Source organism: Perognathus longimembris, chromosome 11 (genome assembly GCF_023159225.1).
Source record: "Perognathus longimembris pacificus isolate PPM17 chromosome 11, ASM2315922v1, whole genome shotgun sequence".
In the NCBI taxonomy this organism is placed as follows: Eukaryota; Metazoa; Chordata; class Mammalia; order Rodentia; family Heteromyidae; genus Perognathus; species Perognathus longimembris.
This window is the reverse complement of record NC_063171.1, coordinates 28027543-28044736: the sequence shown is the minus strand read 5'-3', so window position 1 is coordinate 28044736 and position 17194 is coordinate 28027543. Positions and strand designations below refer to the sequence as shown.

Genomic DNA, 17194 nt, shown 5'->3' with positions numbered 1-17194 from the left:
TTTTTGGCAATCCTGGAGCTTAAACTCTGGGCCTGGCTGTTGTCCTGAGCTCTTCAGCTCAAGGCTAGTGCTCTACCACTTGAGCCACAGCACCTCTGCCAGTTATCTGTTGGTTAATTGGAGATAAGAGTCTCACTGACTTCCCTGCCCAGAATTGGTTTTGAACTGTGATCCTCAGATTTCAGCCTCCTGAGTAGCTAGGATTATAGGCATGAGCCACCAGCATCCAGCTGGGAAGGGAATTTTTATACAACATTGTTTCATCATGATGTTTGGTAGCTAAGAAACATTGAACACTATTAAATTCTCCAAAATTGACCCCAACCATCAACTGTCATACTAAATGGTATTTAAGATAATTTATAAAGATGAGTCTGTGATTATATAATTCTACCATAATGATTTCACAACTCATAACTGTATCTCTGGATTTTCTAATTATCAGTTCCCTTGGAATGCAGTTGGCTGTCATTTTGTATTAAAATTCATCTTGTATTTTTGTATAAAAACCTCACATCACCTCAGACTGAAAGGATACTCCTCTCTGAATATTCATAACAATTGCTCTTTATAAGATTTACTTGTTAAGGCTGGGAATATGGCCTAGTGGCAAGAGTGCTTGCCTCCTACACATGAAGCTCTCGGTTGGATTCCCCAGCACCACATATATGGAAAACGGCCAGAAGGGGCGCTGTGGCTCAGGTGGCAGAGTGCTAGCCTTGAGCGGGAAGAAGCCAGGGATGGTGCTCAGGCCCTGAGGCCAAGGCCCAGGACTGGCCAAAAAAAAAAAAAAAAGATTTACTTGTTAAGTAGTCTCACATTTCCTGGGCACAATCTTTTCATTGTTTGTGTGTGTGTTACTGTGTGTGCATATACACAAAGAAAGAAGAGAATATACAAGCATTTTTGAGCACAGGTAACATTATGGCTTCTTCGTCCTTGAATGTCTTCTTCTTCTTTCTTTCTTTTCCTTTTACTTATCCTCCTACTCCCCCACCTCCTCCTCCTTCTCCCCCAAATTTGTATTCTTATAAACTTTTAGACTTATTTTGTGTCAATTTGGTTTTAGGTTTTAGTGTTCTGGCAGAGCCTTGCCCAGGCTTGTGTGTTATATAAACTTAAAAAGATTGATATCAAATACACACACAAAAGAAGTTGGGGGGATGGTAATTATATTCCATATTCGAAACAGAAGCACCTTTTCATTACATCCTCATGGTGATTTAAACATAACATCCTTTGTCATTTGTTTTGTGTTATATCTCCATTCTTTTATGTAGATATATTGTAAGTGTCAGATTTCAAGGACTATCACATGTTCACATTTATGTCTTTTTTCAAATTTTTGCACTAAATTTTTGAGAAGTTAAATGTACACATTGTACATTTTATAATATCACAGAGATCACCACTTAAATATGTATATCCAAGAATACACTGTTAGGCTCAGTTGAGCTTATATGCTTTTCCTTGTTTCTTTTAACAACTATATTCTTAATTGCTCTGAAATGTTTTAGTTGAATTTTCATGCATACTGAAGAGTTATGATAAGGGATGTTTTCTAACTAGACAGCTTATTTTCATTACTGATGAAACAAGTTAACATACCTAAATACATAATTAATAACCGTATTCTTGAACTCTTGGGTCCAGTTGCCACAAAGAGATTATTCTTAGGTATAAAGCAATGATCTTTTAGTTTTTGTTCTAACTCTATTTCAGTGATTGACTCATAAAGTAAATATATTTTCATGTATAGTCTTACACGTAAAAGGTTCTAAATATGCATCATTTTATATGGAAATTTTGTGAGTGTAAATTCTCTTTAGGATTGCTAATAAGGTTCTAGAGGAATTTTACATCTTAAGGAAACTTGGGTATAAAACATAGGAAGGTGAGGTTCCAGGTCAAAGGTAGCAGTAGCATGCTGACCTACCGTGCATAAGATCCTGGGTTTGATCCCCAGCTCTGAAAAACAAAAGAACGTCAGAGACAGTTCAGTCCTCTACTCTGTACTGCTATCTCAATCTTTCCATCTCTCTCTTCTTCCTTCTCTCCCTCCCTTTTTTCTCTCCCTCCCTCCTCTCTTCTTTCCTTTTCTCTCCCTTTCTCCTCCTCCCCTTCTCCCTCTTCAGTCCCCCTCTGCTTCCCTTTCTTCCTTCCATCCCTTCTGCCTGTCTTCTTTTTCTGCCCCTTTCCCTCATGCCCTCTTACAGCCTTTGCAGCTGAGAAACTGTGGTCCAATTTAGGCGGAACCCTGTGTAAGCTTCATTGTATTTTTATTTAGCTTCTTTTTCTTTGTGATTTTATGGGGAGCTAACACAAGTTTAGGGTCCTCAATAATTTACAAAAAACCCCACCAAAAACCTCTAGGTCTGTTACAGTTTTGAAGTTGTCACCACTTTTAGAGCTTTATTAAAAAATATCGCCTTAAGGAACCCTTAAGACACATTATGGTACAAACATGGTAACCCACACAGGTGGCACAATCACACTACAGTACCTATTTCTTCATTAATCCCTAGAACAGAGCAAAGCCTGGAGGACTCTGGGAATATGTTGACAGACCAGAAATTCAAGCACTAGAAGTTACTGTGTGTACTGGGCATTGTGAACAGCCAGAGGGCAGTGTGGCTACATTGGCTCCCGGCCACAGAAATGTTACCTTTTTCATATCTTCATCTACAAAACCCTGAAAACTGTAGATTTAGATTCTTTAGGGGAATAGCTGGAAAGAGAGGACTTCATAGTGATGAAAGGAAATAAACATTTAAAACTAGAAAACCAACAACCAAAGAAAAGGAAGTATCTGAAATAACTGAACTCAAAATGGAAACACATACACATAATTAGAGTGTGACCTTTCACCGTTTCCTATTCTTGTCCCCCTCAACTGAATGCCATGGGTGGTTTTTAATGAGTTTGAACAAAGGCAGTAGCTTAACTACATCAGGGGAGATCATAAAAGGCGACTATTTTGAACAACTTCCAAGTAGGGTGTTGATTTCTGTCTGGCTACTGAATCATAACATCCCATAACTTTAAACAGTTGGCTGAGGCCTTTCATTTAGCAAATCTTTATTTTAGACAATTCCACCGTCCTATAAAAATAGTGACTCTAAACCATTTAAATAATCTGTTGGAGGATAGTAGTGCTAATCTGCCTAGAACAACAAAGAATAATATTGGGTTTTCTTATATCTTTAATGTGAATACATAGTTCTCCAAGAACAAAATCTTTGTCCTTTGAGAGAGATGAAATCACATAGGACCTGAACATGTAGGCCCTAGGGTTAAATTTTCAGTGCAGCATCTGGCTTTTAGCCCACTGTACTCATTGTAAAACAGGTGATATAGCAACTTTACTTCATTGGACTTTCCATTTAATAGGTACTTGTTGACACCAACTATGTTCTAGGTCCTTTGTAGGCTCCTGGGATATAACAAGTGAGTAAAAGAGACACAAACCTCGGTGTATCAGGAGCTTGCAATCAGATGGGGCAAACAGACAAGCCCCCTGGTAATAAACACCTGGCACAGGGTAAGGCAGAGGAAAGCCCTGGAGGGAAGACTGGAGTTTCAAGTAGAGCGGTCAGGGTAGGCTTGTCTGAGAAATTTGGAAAAAAGATTTGAAGGTGAAAGCACCCATTCCAGAAGACCACTCGGACACAGTCACACACAAGAAAAGGGGTTTATCCGCCAGCCAAGGCTGCCAAGCCCACCTCCTCCTTGGGAGGGGGAGAAATGGCGCCTGTCCCTATTTAGGGGCATCCTTATAATTGCATCTCGGCTAGAGGTGGGAGGTACTCTGCATGCACAGCTGGGTCTTGGCAGAGAGTGTGCAGACCTATCCTAGGAGAGTTCTCTTTTCTTTGTGAAGGGCAAGGTAGAGTTCAGGTGGAGGCAAGGTGGAGGTGCAGCAAGGGCTAGAGATACCAACAAGAGGGTTGTTGGGAACATCTTTGAGGTGGCAAGCGGGCCCCAAAGCTCTGAGGTGGGTATGTGCTGAGTAGATCCAATAGAAAGGAGAGCCTGGAGGGATTGGATCTCTCCATAAATAAGTGGAGCTGGAGTAGGAGTCAAAGGGAAGAAGGTAAGACTGGGACCTTGAGGACATTGTGAGGACTTTGTCTTTGAGTGAAACAGTATGGATGGCAGATGGTCCTTACAAAAGGACCACTGTGGCTTCTTTAGTGAGAACAGATTTGCTAGGGACCTGTGTGGAAGGAGGGCAGTAATCCGGGTCACATGTGACTGTGTTTTCGTCCAAGGTGACATCAATGGAGGAGATAAAAAGTGTATTAAATTTTAAATATTAAACTATAACTGTGCTTGCCAATGATTGGATTTGAGATGTGAGAGAAAGAAGAGTCAAGGATTTTGACCTAAACATGTGGAAATACAGTATGGGACCGTCATTGATGAAGAGAAGAACAGAGTTTTAGGGAGGATGTCAGAGTTCCAATTTGACATGTTACGGAGATGCCTGTGCAACACCAAAAGTGGAAACACTGAGTTGTCACAGCATGTATAAGCTTAGAAACACATTCATTGCTGGAAATAGGTAAGGAAACTGCCAGAAAATGGTGGAGCTCAAGGCAATGAGACTAGATAACATCACACAGTTGAACATACGGATTCTACTTCTTAGGACCACTTACTAGTTGAGTGACCCTTACAGTCTCTTCTCTGTAATGCAGTCTCCTTATTTGAAAACCAAAGGAATAATCGTAACTACCTAACAAGGTTGTGAGAATTAAAATCACTGAACATTTAGTGCTTAGCCATATACTCAATGAACTGAATTTTCATTACAACTATTCTGCGCATGCAAGGCACACCTCTCATATTCAATGCAGCAATGAGCTTTTCCCAACATACAGTGGGTAGTCTTTGTTACTTGCTGCAGCAAGTCCCACTTGGTTGGATTTTCTTCCAGAGTTAAAGTGACCGGGGTTTTTCATCTTAGCTTTACCTCAGTAGTTGATTTTTCTTAAAGCCTTGTATATATTTTAGTTACCTGTTACTTGTGCAGAAAATTCCCTGAGTTTCTTCAGTGCTCCTTTCCTTTGCTTTTCTCAGTGCTCAGCAGAGGAGCAGTCAGGTTCACAAGAAAACCACAATTGGAAATCAGGTAGGAATTGTATAAGAGAATCAGTGTATGCATGCCCCAAAGACTTTGAATTAAAATTGCTTGATTGACTGTTTTTTAATGCTAATTAATCATGTGTAAATTTTGCTTGAGATGCAGCTTTTTGTTTTGTTTCCTTTTTTTTTTGCTTTTATGTTTTTGAAGTGACTTGTATTTCTTTTTGCATTTTTTGCAATTAATCATATTGGTTTATTTTAAATAACTTTTCTGCTACTTGTTCTGCATCACAAATTTGACACTGTGTCCCATGCTTGCTTGTATTATCTCTTGACTTATTTTAACATTGAATTTGTCAATCATTTCAAAATTAAAACATGGTGAGTACTTGCATGAGCTTTCTGGTGCTGCTGACTAGTTCACACATTTGCACAGCTTGGTAACAGTGAAGGGACAGCTCATAAAGAAGGCAGTTGGTGGATTTAATCTCTGCCACCCTAAATTCCTATTGGGTAAAAAAAAAGAGATGTGAATTCTTGTGAAGATCTGATCTGTTGAGTTTTTGTGTTTTGGGGGCTGGCCAGCTGTCTCTGACTAATAGCGCTGCTCTGCAGAGATTGTATTAACTCCAACAGTTTGCTGTTTCTTTTATGTTTTATGTGATAATGAATATTTACATTGTTATTTCTTTTCAAGTCAAAACAATGATGTTTTTAGGTGTTTTGTTTTAAATTCAGAGGTACAATTATTGAACAAATTGAAACCTCTGCCCTAGATGTTTTTCCATTGTTTTGAAAGGAGAAGAGGTAATAATAGACTTTATTTTTAAAACTTTTTCTGAACTAAGACATATAATTCTTTACTATTTCAGGGAACCAATCTTCCGCCTTCAAGGCAAATTGTACGAGCTAAGTTCTGTAAGCTTTACTGTTGCTTTTTCATTTAGCTTTCTAAGGGCACAGTTTGTCTTTAACTGATTAACTCAACTAGCGCTTGCTACTAATTGTTTTTTTAAACTTAGATTGTTGTCTTGTTCATAACACTTCCTTACTGAAATAAAAATCCTCTTCAGAAGCTTCTTCCCTTCACTGCTAATAACTTGCTGTGATTGAAAGGTATGAACTAGTAAACTTTAAGATGCTATAACAAATCCTTAACACTGTGGGGGCTTTGCTCTTTCTCTAATTTTAATGGGCCTTAAAATAATTAAAATCATTAATGTTCTCCATATCTATCCTTTTATGCTTTGTTGTTCTGAAGTATAAGGCTTTCTCTTCCCCAGAATGATGTTTTTCAATAAATGTAGATGATCTCCTAAAAGGTGGGTGAATATTGAATATCTGATTTTGCTGTAATTGTTGAGAAGATTTCTCTGTTCCAGTTATTGGTATTTTTAAATAATAAAACAAAAAAGCAAATTTGCATTGATTGATATACCTTAAGAGTCAAATCCTTCAAAACTAGATACTATATTTTCGTTTTACAGAAATATACAAACATGCAAATGACTAACAGATGCATTTAAAAAAACATTATGCTTTCACTTCTACCATGAGTGAAATAGACATATCCTTCCAGAAACATCAAGTGGAGAATTAGATTGGCATATGTGTCAGTTATTTGGCCCATGAGGTTTTGGAAGGCAGAATCAGATTGACATATGTGTCAGTTGTTTGGCCCATGAGGTTTTGGAAGGCATAAAGTTTGGACCTCAACATGACTTGGTTCAATTTTCATTTGGTTCTACGTGTGTGTGCGTGTTGTGTGTGTGTTGTGTGTGTGTGTATTCATTTGTCTTGGAAGTACTTGGGTTTGATTGCAGGGACTCCAGATTGGTAGCCTGCTGCCCTACTACTTGAATCACATGTCCAGCCCTGCTTTTTGCTGGTAATTTTGGAGATAAGAGTCTTACAAACGTTTTGTGTGTAAGCAGATCTCCAACTGCTTCCCTAGCTCTCAGCTTCCTGAGATCTTCCTGATCCTTAGCCACCAGTGTCTGGCTTATACTGTCTTTTAAGAGCCACATGGCTGCATAGGCATATTCACTGTCCTTCTCTGTTCTTCTTCTTCTTCCCTCCCCCTCTTTTTTTTAGGATTTCATGATTCTGTTGTCATATGTACATTGAATGTTAGAGAAACATTTTTTAAACAACAACAACAACAACAAAAAAAAGAGCCACATGGCTTTGGACAAATTGAGTCACGGTTTTTCCAACTGGGTGATAAGAAGAATAGAAAGCTTTCTTAGAAGGGTGATTGTGACAATCAGAAGTATGGGCTGGGAATATGGCCTAGTGGCAAGAGTGCTTGCCTAGTATACATGAAGCCCTGGGTTCGATTCCCCAGCACCACATATATAGAAAAGTGGCCAGAAGTGGCACTGTGGCTCAGGTGGCAGAATGCTAGCCTTGAGCAAAAAGAAGCCAGGGACAGTGCTCAGGCCCTGAGTCCAAGGCCCAGGACTGGCAAAAACAAAAACAAAACAAACAAACAAACAAACAAAAAAAACAGAAGTAATGCATGTAATGTACAGCCAAGTATAAGATAATTTTCTATTAAGAGCGAAATTTGTTCCCAGAAGGTAGTGGCTACTTCTTGAAACTCTCAGGGGGAAAATATTAATATAAACAAATTATAAATGTTATAAAATGAGAACAATGAAATATTTACAAAAGCAGAAGTTATAAGAAACTCTTCTGTTTGTTGTGGCTGGTTGTGGTGTAAAGGATCTATTTACCCAAGTTTCCTCATGATTGGAAGAATCTCTAGGTCATTGAAGTGCACATGTAGAAGAAAATGAATAGTGCAGTGACAACAATGTGTACATTAAGTTAGCTCTGGAAGGAAACCTGGAGCATCTTTCAGGTATATAAGTTTCAGTTGCTTAAAAATAATAACAATTGTATTTCTGTGCCTTTCTTGTTTTCAGAGTATATCAAATGCCATACACTGAATATTTTATAATCTAACAGAACAGACTTAAAATTCCTGGGGTCACACATGCTTTGAGACTGAGAATCATTTGGATTTAGGAAAATAAAACAATTTACTATGTCCTATATTGCCCCTTATTGCCATGGAGTCAGTTATCACCCTAAAATCAAGTACATTCTATTTCTGTAGTGATAGAAATGAGTATTCACCTTGAGGAGACTAAATGAAAAATAAAAATCCTCTTATATCAGGTTAGGTTTTGCTGCCAAATTTCCAACTTTGAATTTGTAGCTAAGATATTCTAAATCTGAGTATTTTCTTTTCTACAATCAACTGCAGCAATTTTACCACATAATTCATTTTATTTTGGGAGGTTCTTTTTGTTTTACTGCTTAGCAGAAATGTACCATAACAATTTGTAATTATTTTAATTACTTCACTTATGAATCTTGAGTATCAGAAGTTGAGTTGGGTTTGTATGAAAACAATCTTGCTAATCAAAAGCCAGGGGCCATTGGAGCCTAGCTTTGTAACTGGTAGCTTTTAGTATCCTAGCAAGTGATATAGCCACTACGAACTCTCAGGATTCCTTGTTGTAAGATACTGCTGTGAAGCATCTATTCTGAAATATTTTACAAGGATCCAAGGAATATGTTTTTCTAAAAATTTATCTTTAGTAATTGTGTGAAGGGGTTTCACTTCAACATGCCAGTTTATGCGTATAATGTGTCTTGATCACTCCTTGTGGTGTATTCCCTCATCTCTTCAACTCCACTTATCCCCTCAAGTTAGTTGGGTCAAAAAATACCTTTTAAAGTCTACACCCATTCATGTTTTCCTGCCTAGAAAAATTTTGATAGTTACTACAAGTTGAAGTCAGCAAATGCACCCAAAATTATGTGCACATAATTCACCTTAAATTAGGCTACTAAGAAATCTATTAAGTAGCATTCATTCCTCTACTCATCAAACATGTAATCACAAGTCTTAATGAGCCAAAAATCTCACAAACCTGTGATGTGTGTTTAATCAGTATGATGAATCATATGTGGGTTCTTCCCTTGGTTAAATGAGCAATTGAAGTCTACTTTATTTATTAAGTGCTTGCTCCTGCCCATTCCCTAGGTCTCATTGAAACATCACTTCCTTCCACAAGAGGCTGTCCTTAATGGTCAGATCAAATTACACTCCCTCTTCAGTATCTTGAGCTATCATATTTTATTATTTGGAACAATCTTGTTATTTCTGTCTTCCTTTTTGGTGATCTAACTGCCTTTAAAGCTATTTTTGGTGTTGCTGAAAGCAGTAAAGTAAGGTGTTAAGCGATCTCTAATGAAGTAAATACTGAGGAGAGGAATGGGGATTATCAGTAGTCATCTACACTGCTGATTCAGGCAAGATGGTGGCACTCTTCATAGAGAAAGGAATATGGTGAAAAGGTCTGAGATCCAAATTCTGAGGAGTGAAAAGGCCAAATTTAGATCCAAATCCAGAAGAGTAGCTTTGTTGAGTGTGAGTCAGTGTGGAAAAGTAGAGTAAAAATATTGAATAAGAAGTGGGACAAAAATATGTAGAGCTTAAAAGAGAAAGAATTATTCTTCAAAGGTATTAGAGAGCCACCATTGGATTTTCAATAGAGAAGTGATATTAACTGATTTTTGTGTTGGATTAGTATATCAGCCTTTTGGATCTGGAAATTTATGTTTCTGAAGTAGTTCAGATGAGAAAAATACAAATGTTGGTAAGCAGGTCTGTAGGAAAGGGAAAGCTTCAAAATATATTTATGGAATTGAAAGGATTTTAAGTAATTGTTTGGGTATTAAGCTATTTTCCAAGGCTATGGCTAAGAGGATCTACTGATGAAGGTAATGAGAGAAGGAGTGGTATAGAGGGAGAGGGTAAAGAAGGTGATTTGTCTGTGCCTATTGAAGACACCGCTAGGATTTGAAGTTCAGGACTCAGGTTGCACATATATGTACATACATGTATGTGTGTATATATATTACAATTTCTAATATGTGCAGTGTTTTCTGAGTTTATGAGATTTCTTCCAAAGGATAAGAACATAGAAGGCAATTTAAAGTTTAAAGCATGATGGAGAAGGACCTGGGTTAAGATGAGGAGCTAATGGTTAAAGAAAACCAAGAAGTGATAAGAGAGGTAAATCAACTTGGATAGGAGCAGGATGACAGCTGAAGAGACAGAATATTTGAAGTCGAGGATTTTCAGTAGGTATTTTCTGTAGCTTAAGAAACTTGAGGAAAAGTTGTTATGTGCCCGTAGTGGTAAAGCCCAAAGGTTGTGTACAAGATTGGAGACCATGTAATAGCAATGATCCTTCTAGCCTTGAGTGTAGCTCTTCTCTTCTACAAGTAGAAGGTGGTATAAAGCTGAGAACAAAGACAGTAAAGTGTCCTGAATTTAGATTTTTTCTAGAAAGGCAATAGAGAAGGTCAAGAGAGTCGACTCAAACCATAACACATCTTAATATGTGATCAGTGTTGCACTGTATTTCAAATTCTCTCTTTTCTTTCAGTAGATGCCTTATACTTGCTAAGCAGATGCCATAATACTTGAGCCATACCTCCAGATCTTTTTATGTTATTTATTTTTCAAAGAGTATCTTGCTAACTTTTTTTTTTTTTTTGGCCAGTCCTGGGCCTTGGACTCAGGGCCTGAGCACTGTCCCTGGCTTCTTCCCGCTCAAGGCTAGCACTCTGCCACTTGAGCCACAGCGCCGCTTCTGGCCGTTTTCTGTGTATGTGGTGCTGGGGAATCGAACCTAGGGCCTCGTGTATCCGAGGCAGGCACTCTTGCCACTAGGCTATATCCCCAGCCCCGCTAACTTTTTTTTTTATGCCTGGACTGCCCTCTAACTGTGATCCTCCTGACCTCTGCCTTCTGAGTAGCTAGGATTAGAGATGTGAGCCACCACACCTGGCAAGGCTTGTTTCTGTTAATCCTTATCCTCGCCATTCTTCTGGTACCAAATACTTATACCATTTAGGATTCTTTTTGCTGTAAATTTCAGAAAATGCAACTTAAAAAACAAAGAAATTTATTAATTCCTTAGAACATATGAATTTATTCATATACATGCTTGAACACTTTTGGGTGTTGAATTGGCTGCTATTTAATTCATGCTTTAAACTCCCATGATGAATTGGTTGCTTTTGAGTTTGAACCCTGCTCTTTTAATGTTTAACTCCATTCTTGACCCCAAGGCATTGGCTGGGTGACCACCATCATTTCCCAGAAGATTTCTTCTGTAGTGTGAATTCAGCAGAAATATATTTCTTCTAGGATCTGGAACTTTTGGAAAAACTAGAGTTTTTCTGATTGGACAGTCTTGGATCATGTGCTCCTTCTAGAAACAGTCACTGTAACCAGAGAATGAGATAGAATGATTGGCCTAGGCCTAATCCTGTGGGACATGTGTGTTATATTCATATTTTGAAAGAATATAAAATGTGTATTTCATCATTATTAAAATCATATGCTTAATAGCTTTTTTCTAATGCACAGTCATGAAACATTCCCTCTCTTTCCTTCCCCTTAGCATATATTTAATTTTTATTGGTTTATGTCAGTTATACAGGGAAATTTTACTGTCTATACTACATTACAGTGAATTTCTTCTTCTCTGTCACACTCCATGACCTCTTGCTACTAAAAAGCAGCATCCTCAACAGTTTTCTTGATCCATTTTCATAGTTGTAAATACTGTATTTCTGCAGTATTCAACCTTGTTTATCCTCCCTGCCAACCTTTTCCACTCCTGCTAGTCCCTACCTACCTCTAGGGTCTATTATTTTAAAAATAATTCGGTCAACAGTTAATACCAGTTGAGAACATGGCTTCATGGCTCTTCAGAGGTGATCAAAGACAGAGTACTCAACCTTCCTATTCAAATCCCTAGTTGTCTAGCCTGTAATGAAATGAAAATAGTAACTGCTTCATAGGTTTTTATATAAGTATTAAATAAGATAATGCTACTTAGTAAATCTGAGTGCAATTTCAGGTCATATATGTACATTAATTTGTTAACTCTCTCCAACAACAATGCTAAGGTAGGTATCCTTACTATTTTAGTTTTGTGAGTAAGAAAATGGAGACATGGAGAGGCAGAGTAATGTGTTTGATCCACAGGTTAGAAATGATAGCACTAGGTTTCAAATCTAGGCAATCTCACTGTAAATCTTTTCTTAACCAAGTAACACAAATGTCGATGTGTGTAGAAAATTGCCCAGAATTTGTATAATATCTAACAATATTTTTAAAAATATCTCCCACTAGAGAAGCCATTTTTATGAATCACTGTAATTTCAGACCTGAATGTTCCCCTGAAGTGACAGGTTCCCTTCAACTCCAGATCTCTGCAGAGTAGCCTCTGCCCCCTTTGTACATAGCCAAACCTGAGTGCTGGAAGGGCTCCCTGTGGGTTGGTACTTTAGTGAACCCCAAACTTTCTGCCTACCACTTTTTGAATAGATCTGTCATAGATCCATTCACCTCTCCAGCCCCGAGACCTCTTACAGTATCTTAATCTATCCCTGGGGAATCAGTTTCGGCTCTCCATTCCTGCATATTCTCTGAAATTTCACTATAGCCTCATTGTAGGTGGGTTGCTCAGCCTCTTTGTCCTTTGACCCCAGAGACTTTTTACAGAGTTGGTAAAGAAAGAGAGAGCTGCTTTTTATTCTGAAAGAGCAGAAGTTACATCTTAAGTTTTCTGCTTGCTTCAATTCATCCCTTATATGCAGTACATAGCTTATTTAGCACAAATTTTAATTGTAATGTAATTTTAAATCCATACTTGTCATTTAAGTTACATAAGAAACACATAATGCATTTTTATTACTGAAAAAGAAAATACTAGGGCACATAGAGTACACTCAGATCCATAGTATGGCGACTATTACCACTGTGGGGTGTGTATATGCACACAAACACACATGTATACACACTGACAAAGACATATTTTATGATTTTGACAGAAACAAAAATGGGCATATTTACTACATGCATTATGCCACCATTTATTTGTAAGTTCCACAAAAGCAAGGATGGTGTGTCTCATGTAGATGCTCAGTAAATATATTTGAAGCTGAACTCATTTTAGAGATCTTCCTTGTAAACATGCAGAAGATGACAAAGTTCTAAAATATATAGAGATTTTACAAGGGGGCTTCAGTGTGACATTCCTATACATGAATACTATTTCATCCACTTATCAAACCCACCCTCTCCATTCCTTTCCTTCCTCTCCTTTCTCCTTCTTAAAACAATCTCAACAGATTTCATAGCAGAATATAACTGATGTATTTCTTATTTATTAACAAGTATTTTCTCAGTGTTTGTGTAAATTTTAGTGCTTCATAAGGTACTTGAGGTAAAGTTGTCAAAAAAAATGTAGTGGTATCTATTGTGTTGCCCTGTTTTCTTTTGCTTGAGACAAGTGTCTATGTAGGCCAGCTGGAACTCAACCATGAAGCCTGAAACTCATCATCTTCTGCCTCAGCCTCCTGAGCGCTAGGACTGTAGGAATGAGCCATCAAACTGGTGATTTTTTTCTTTTCAAAACACTTAATATATATTACTTTGGGTATTTAATCGTCTTTCAGTAATAATGTACTTGTGGGGTACAATGTGCTAGACATTTCAATACATATATAACAATGTACAATAATGAGATCAGAATAGGTAGCATATCAGATGTATCATTTCTTTGTGATGGGAACATGCAAAATTCTCTGTAAAGGCTTTTTAAAAAAAATATTCAGTTGTTGCCAATCATAGCTGTCTTCCTGTGCTGTAGAAATTTAGAACTAACTCTTCCTATCCAACTGCTCTCCTTTATTTTTGAAGGGTATATTTATAGGTTAATTCTAGTATGAGGGAAAACATACAGCCTGTTCCTCCAGGCCTGACTTAACATAATTTTTTCCAGATCCTTCCATTTCTTTGCAAATGATGCAATGTCTTCTTTTTAATGGATGAGTAAAATTCCATTGTGTCTACAGACCACATTTTCTTGATCCATTCATCCATTGAGGGACATCTGAACTGATTCTATACCTTGGATGTGGAGAATAATGCTCCAGTGACCACTCTTTTACTCTCCTGCCCCTACTTCCTAGGCTCTGGTCATCACTATTCTACTCTCCTTCTTTTTCTTTGGTCTCAGGTTGGCTTCAAACTTCCATCCTCTGACCTACCGCCTCCCACAAAGCTAGGGTTACAAGGAATATATCATTTTGTCTGGCTTATAGGTTAGGGTTCTCATCAGCTGTTTTGCCTGGACTTGCCCTGAACTCTGATCCTCTTGAGTAGCTAGGATTACAAGTGTGAACCACCTTTCCTGAACTTTTTCTTTGAGAGAAACTTCAATGTTGCTCATTTTCTCTCATTTTTCTACCACATTTACGCTTAGACAGGTGATGACTGCCACAAGAGAGGCTAAATATTCACTAGGGTTTATGGCATGTGGACAAAGCCATTATTGACATGTCTCTGTAGTCTACTTGGGATTTATTATGGCATATGGTACAAAGCAAGGCACTCATTTAGGAAGCAGAATGTGGACTGCCAGGCTTCAGCATGTGTCTCTGTCACTCACCAATCATGGATAAGTTATTTAATGTCATCTCCATTCTTCTCTTTCCCTAGGCGTAAAAGGGACATGATTATTACACCTCTCTTTGGAGTTGTTTAGTTCTCACATTGGAATGACTCAATTACTATTGGTTACTTCTTATTGCGGCTCACATTTTTGTTCTGTTTCTTATGGTTTAGTTTGATTTTGAGACAGGGCCTTCCTTATAGCCCAGGCTGTCTCAATCTCAGGGCTCTCCCATCCTAGCCTCTTGGGTGTTAGTTTTCTGAGGTCACAGCACCTTTCCCTGCCTGCTTATACTTCTTAAAAGCTGACTCTAGGGCTAGCTATTGCCCTAAGTATTCTTCTGACATCTGCTCCTGCCGTCCTACAACCTTACAAAGTAGATCTCATTATTTCCCCTGTTTTATGAGTAATGTATCTGAAATTTGAACAGTTCACCTTAGGTCGTACAATGGTGGCAGAATCCTCACCTCAGTCCTTGTCAAGGATGAGCTCCTAACCTGGAGTCTGTGTTGAGGTTATTTATCCTGTTTTTCCCTCTGGTGATTTTTGTCTAGTGACATGCCTCTTAAGTACTACAGCTGACTAATGTGTGTTAGCAAACACTAGACTATTTATTTTCCTTTATTATCATATTTTTTTCAGAAATGCTTTTTGCTTTTATTAGTAACTCATTCTATTAATTGGAGATTAAAGTTGAAATTTTGATTGGCTGTTTATGAAGCTTTTATGAATCTGAGGTGAAGTGTCATTTTGGAATATCCTTTCCCAGCCAATCAGATGGTTGTTCATTTTGCTTATTATTATTTTCTCTGTTTTCCCTTCATATTGGTGAACTTACATTTCCCCTTGACATATAAAGTAACTAGGGGATGTGCTTAATCTTTAATTGTAAATGGAATGTTTTGTTGTTTTCAAATTGTTTCTATGTGGAAACTGTTGATATCTAACAGTTTTTTAACCAAAACCATTGTTTTTATTTTAACTTTTGTTATTTTGATGAATTCCTTCACAGTTCCTGTAATTTCAGTTTCTACTTCATACTGTATATCTTATGTTTTTACTTTCACTGTTATTCCTTCTGGAACCACATAATATAGTGAATTTTCTTAGCTGTTTTTAGCTCAGTGAAAATGATTTAGAAATAATTACTTTTGATGTTGGGGTTTGGCTTAAAACTTATCCAGTATGATAAAGATATTTCTTTGTGGACTGAGATTGTCTATCAGAAATTAATTTTATTGAAATAATAATTGGGGTCTTACATATTGAACAAGCTATTTCATTTATTAGGTTGCTCATGTATTTACCAGCCACCTCCTGCATGTCTTGATTAAGACTTCTGGCTATTGGGAGTAACTTTTTTCCCCCACTGAATTTCCTTACTATTCCATTTCAGGTAATGTATTTTGCCTTTGAAATGAAATTATGAATGTGGAATAGGACTATAATTTTCATAAAAGAGAAGTGTCCAGAAACTGAAGAAGAAAGAATACTGTGCAGTTTCTTCTTGATTCTGCCCATTTGCTAGGTGAAACAGAGGATTGGTTCCTTTGTTAAGAGAGAGGGTACTGGGACCTGCACAGAGGCTGCAAGGGGTCAGATGATCTCAGGATGGTCACTGAGTGGAAGGAGAAAAAGTGGAGGAGTTTTTAGCTATTGACCAGCTTGGCATCTCACCACTGAGACAATCATACCAGTTTCTCTAGTTATTCTTTCTGGAATTGTTCTTGAGATCTCCAGTCTTTTTCTCTTAAGCAGTTCAAGGATTATCCAAAAGGTAAATTAAGTAGGTGCCATGGGATGTTATTTTTTTCAGTGATGATATCCATATTCTATTCTGGCAGGTCTCTCTGGCTGGATTTCAGTAATTCCTTATCACAGTGAGAATAAATGTCAGTAGAAGTGGAGATGTTCTTAAATGTCTTTTTCAGTGGCGCTCTTTTGTTATCTTTTTCCATTCCTGTCCATATTGAAATCAAATCCGCCCATCATAAATATATCCCAAATTTACCATGACCAAGGCAAATTGCAGTGACCTTCTAGAAACTTGTCCTGAGTCAGGATGTGTAATGCTGGATCCTCACAGGGTGAGACATCTTTATTTTTTATCTTTTTTTTTTTTTTTTTTGGCCAGTCCTGGGCCGTGGACTCAGGGCCTGAGCACTGTCCCTGGCTTCTTTTTGCTTAAGGCTAGCACTCTGCCACTGAGCCACAGCGCCACTTCTGGCCATTTTCTGTATATGTGGTGCTGGGGAATTGAACCCAGGGCCTCATGTATACGAGGCAAGCACTCTTGCCACTAGGCCATATCCCCAGCCCCTATTTTTTATCTTTTGTTTCAACAAGAGAGTCCTGAAGAGTACATCCATAGAAAAGAAAGCAGCCAGGGAGGGGAGTCCTGGTGGAAAATACCTCTAGTCTTCACATCACTGGGAGGGGGTTGTCTCACTGCTCTCTGGGGGATTGCTTTAATACTGCATTAGTTTAAATTGTTATAACATGTAATCCCATTTGAGAGCAATCTTCTTTTGTTTTCCTCAAAGCAGTGT

At 37.9% G+C, this 17194-nt stretch overlaps 1 protein-coding gene across 10 annotated transcripts in view; it reads left to right on the top strand.

Annotated features, from left to right (window-relative positions):
- The window catches only part of Dnm3 (dynamin 3), a 492945-nt gene that overhangs the window by 204807 nt on the left and 270944 nt on the right, over positions 1–17194 (top strand). For 7 of the 10 annotated variants that reach the window (XR_007212664.1, XR_007212665.1, XM_048358313.1 and 4 more), the window contains 2 exons: positions 5083–5134; positions 5961–5990. Coding sequence is in view for 7 of the 10 variants with exons in the window: in XM_048358313.1 (XP_048214270.1) it covers positions 5083–5134; positions 5961–5990 (82 nt within the window). In the remaining 3 variants the exon portion in view is untranslated. The remainder of the gene's footprint in view (positions 1–5082; positions 5135–5960; positions 5991–17194) is intronic. The other 3 variants (XR_007212666.1, XM_048358312.1, XM_048358317.1) reach the window with 1 other exon arrangement.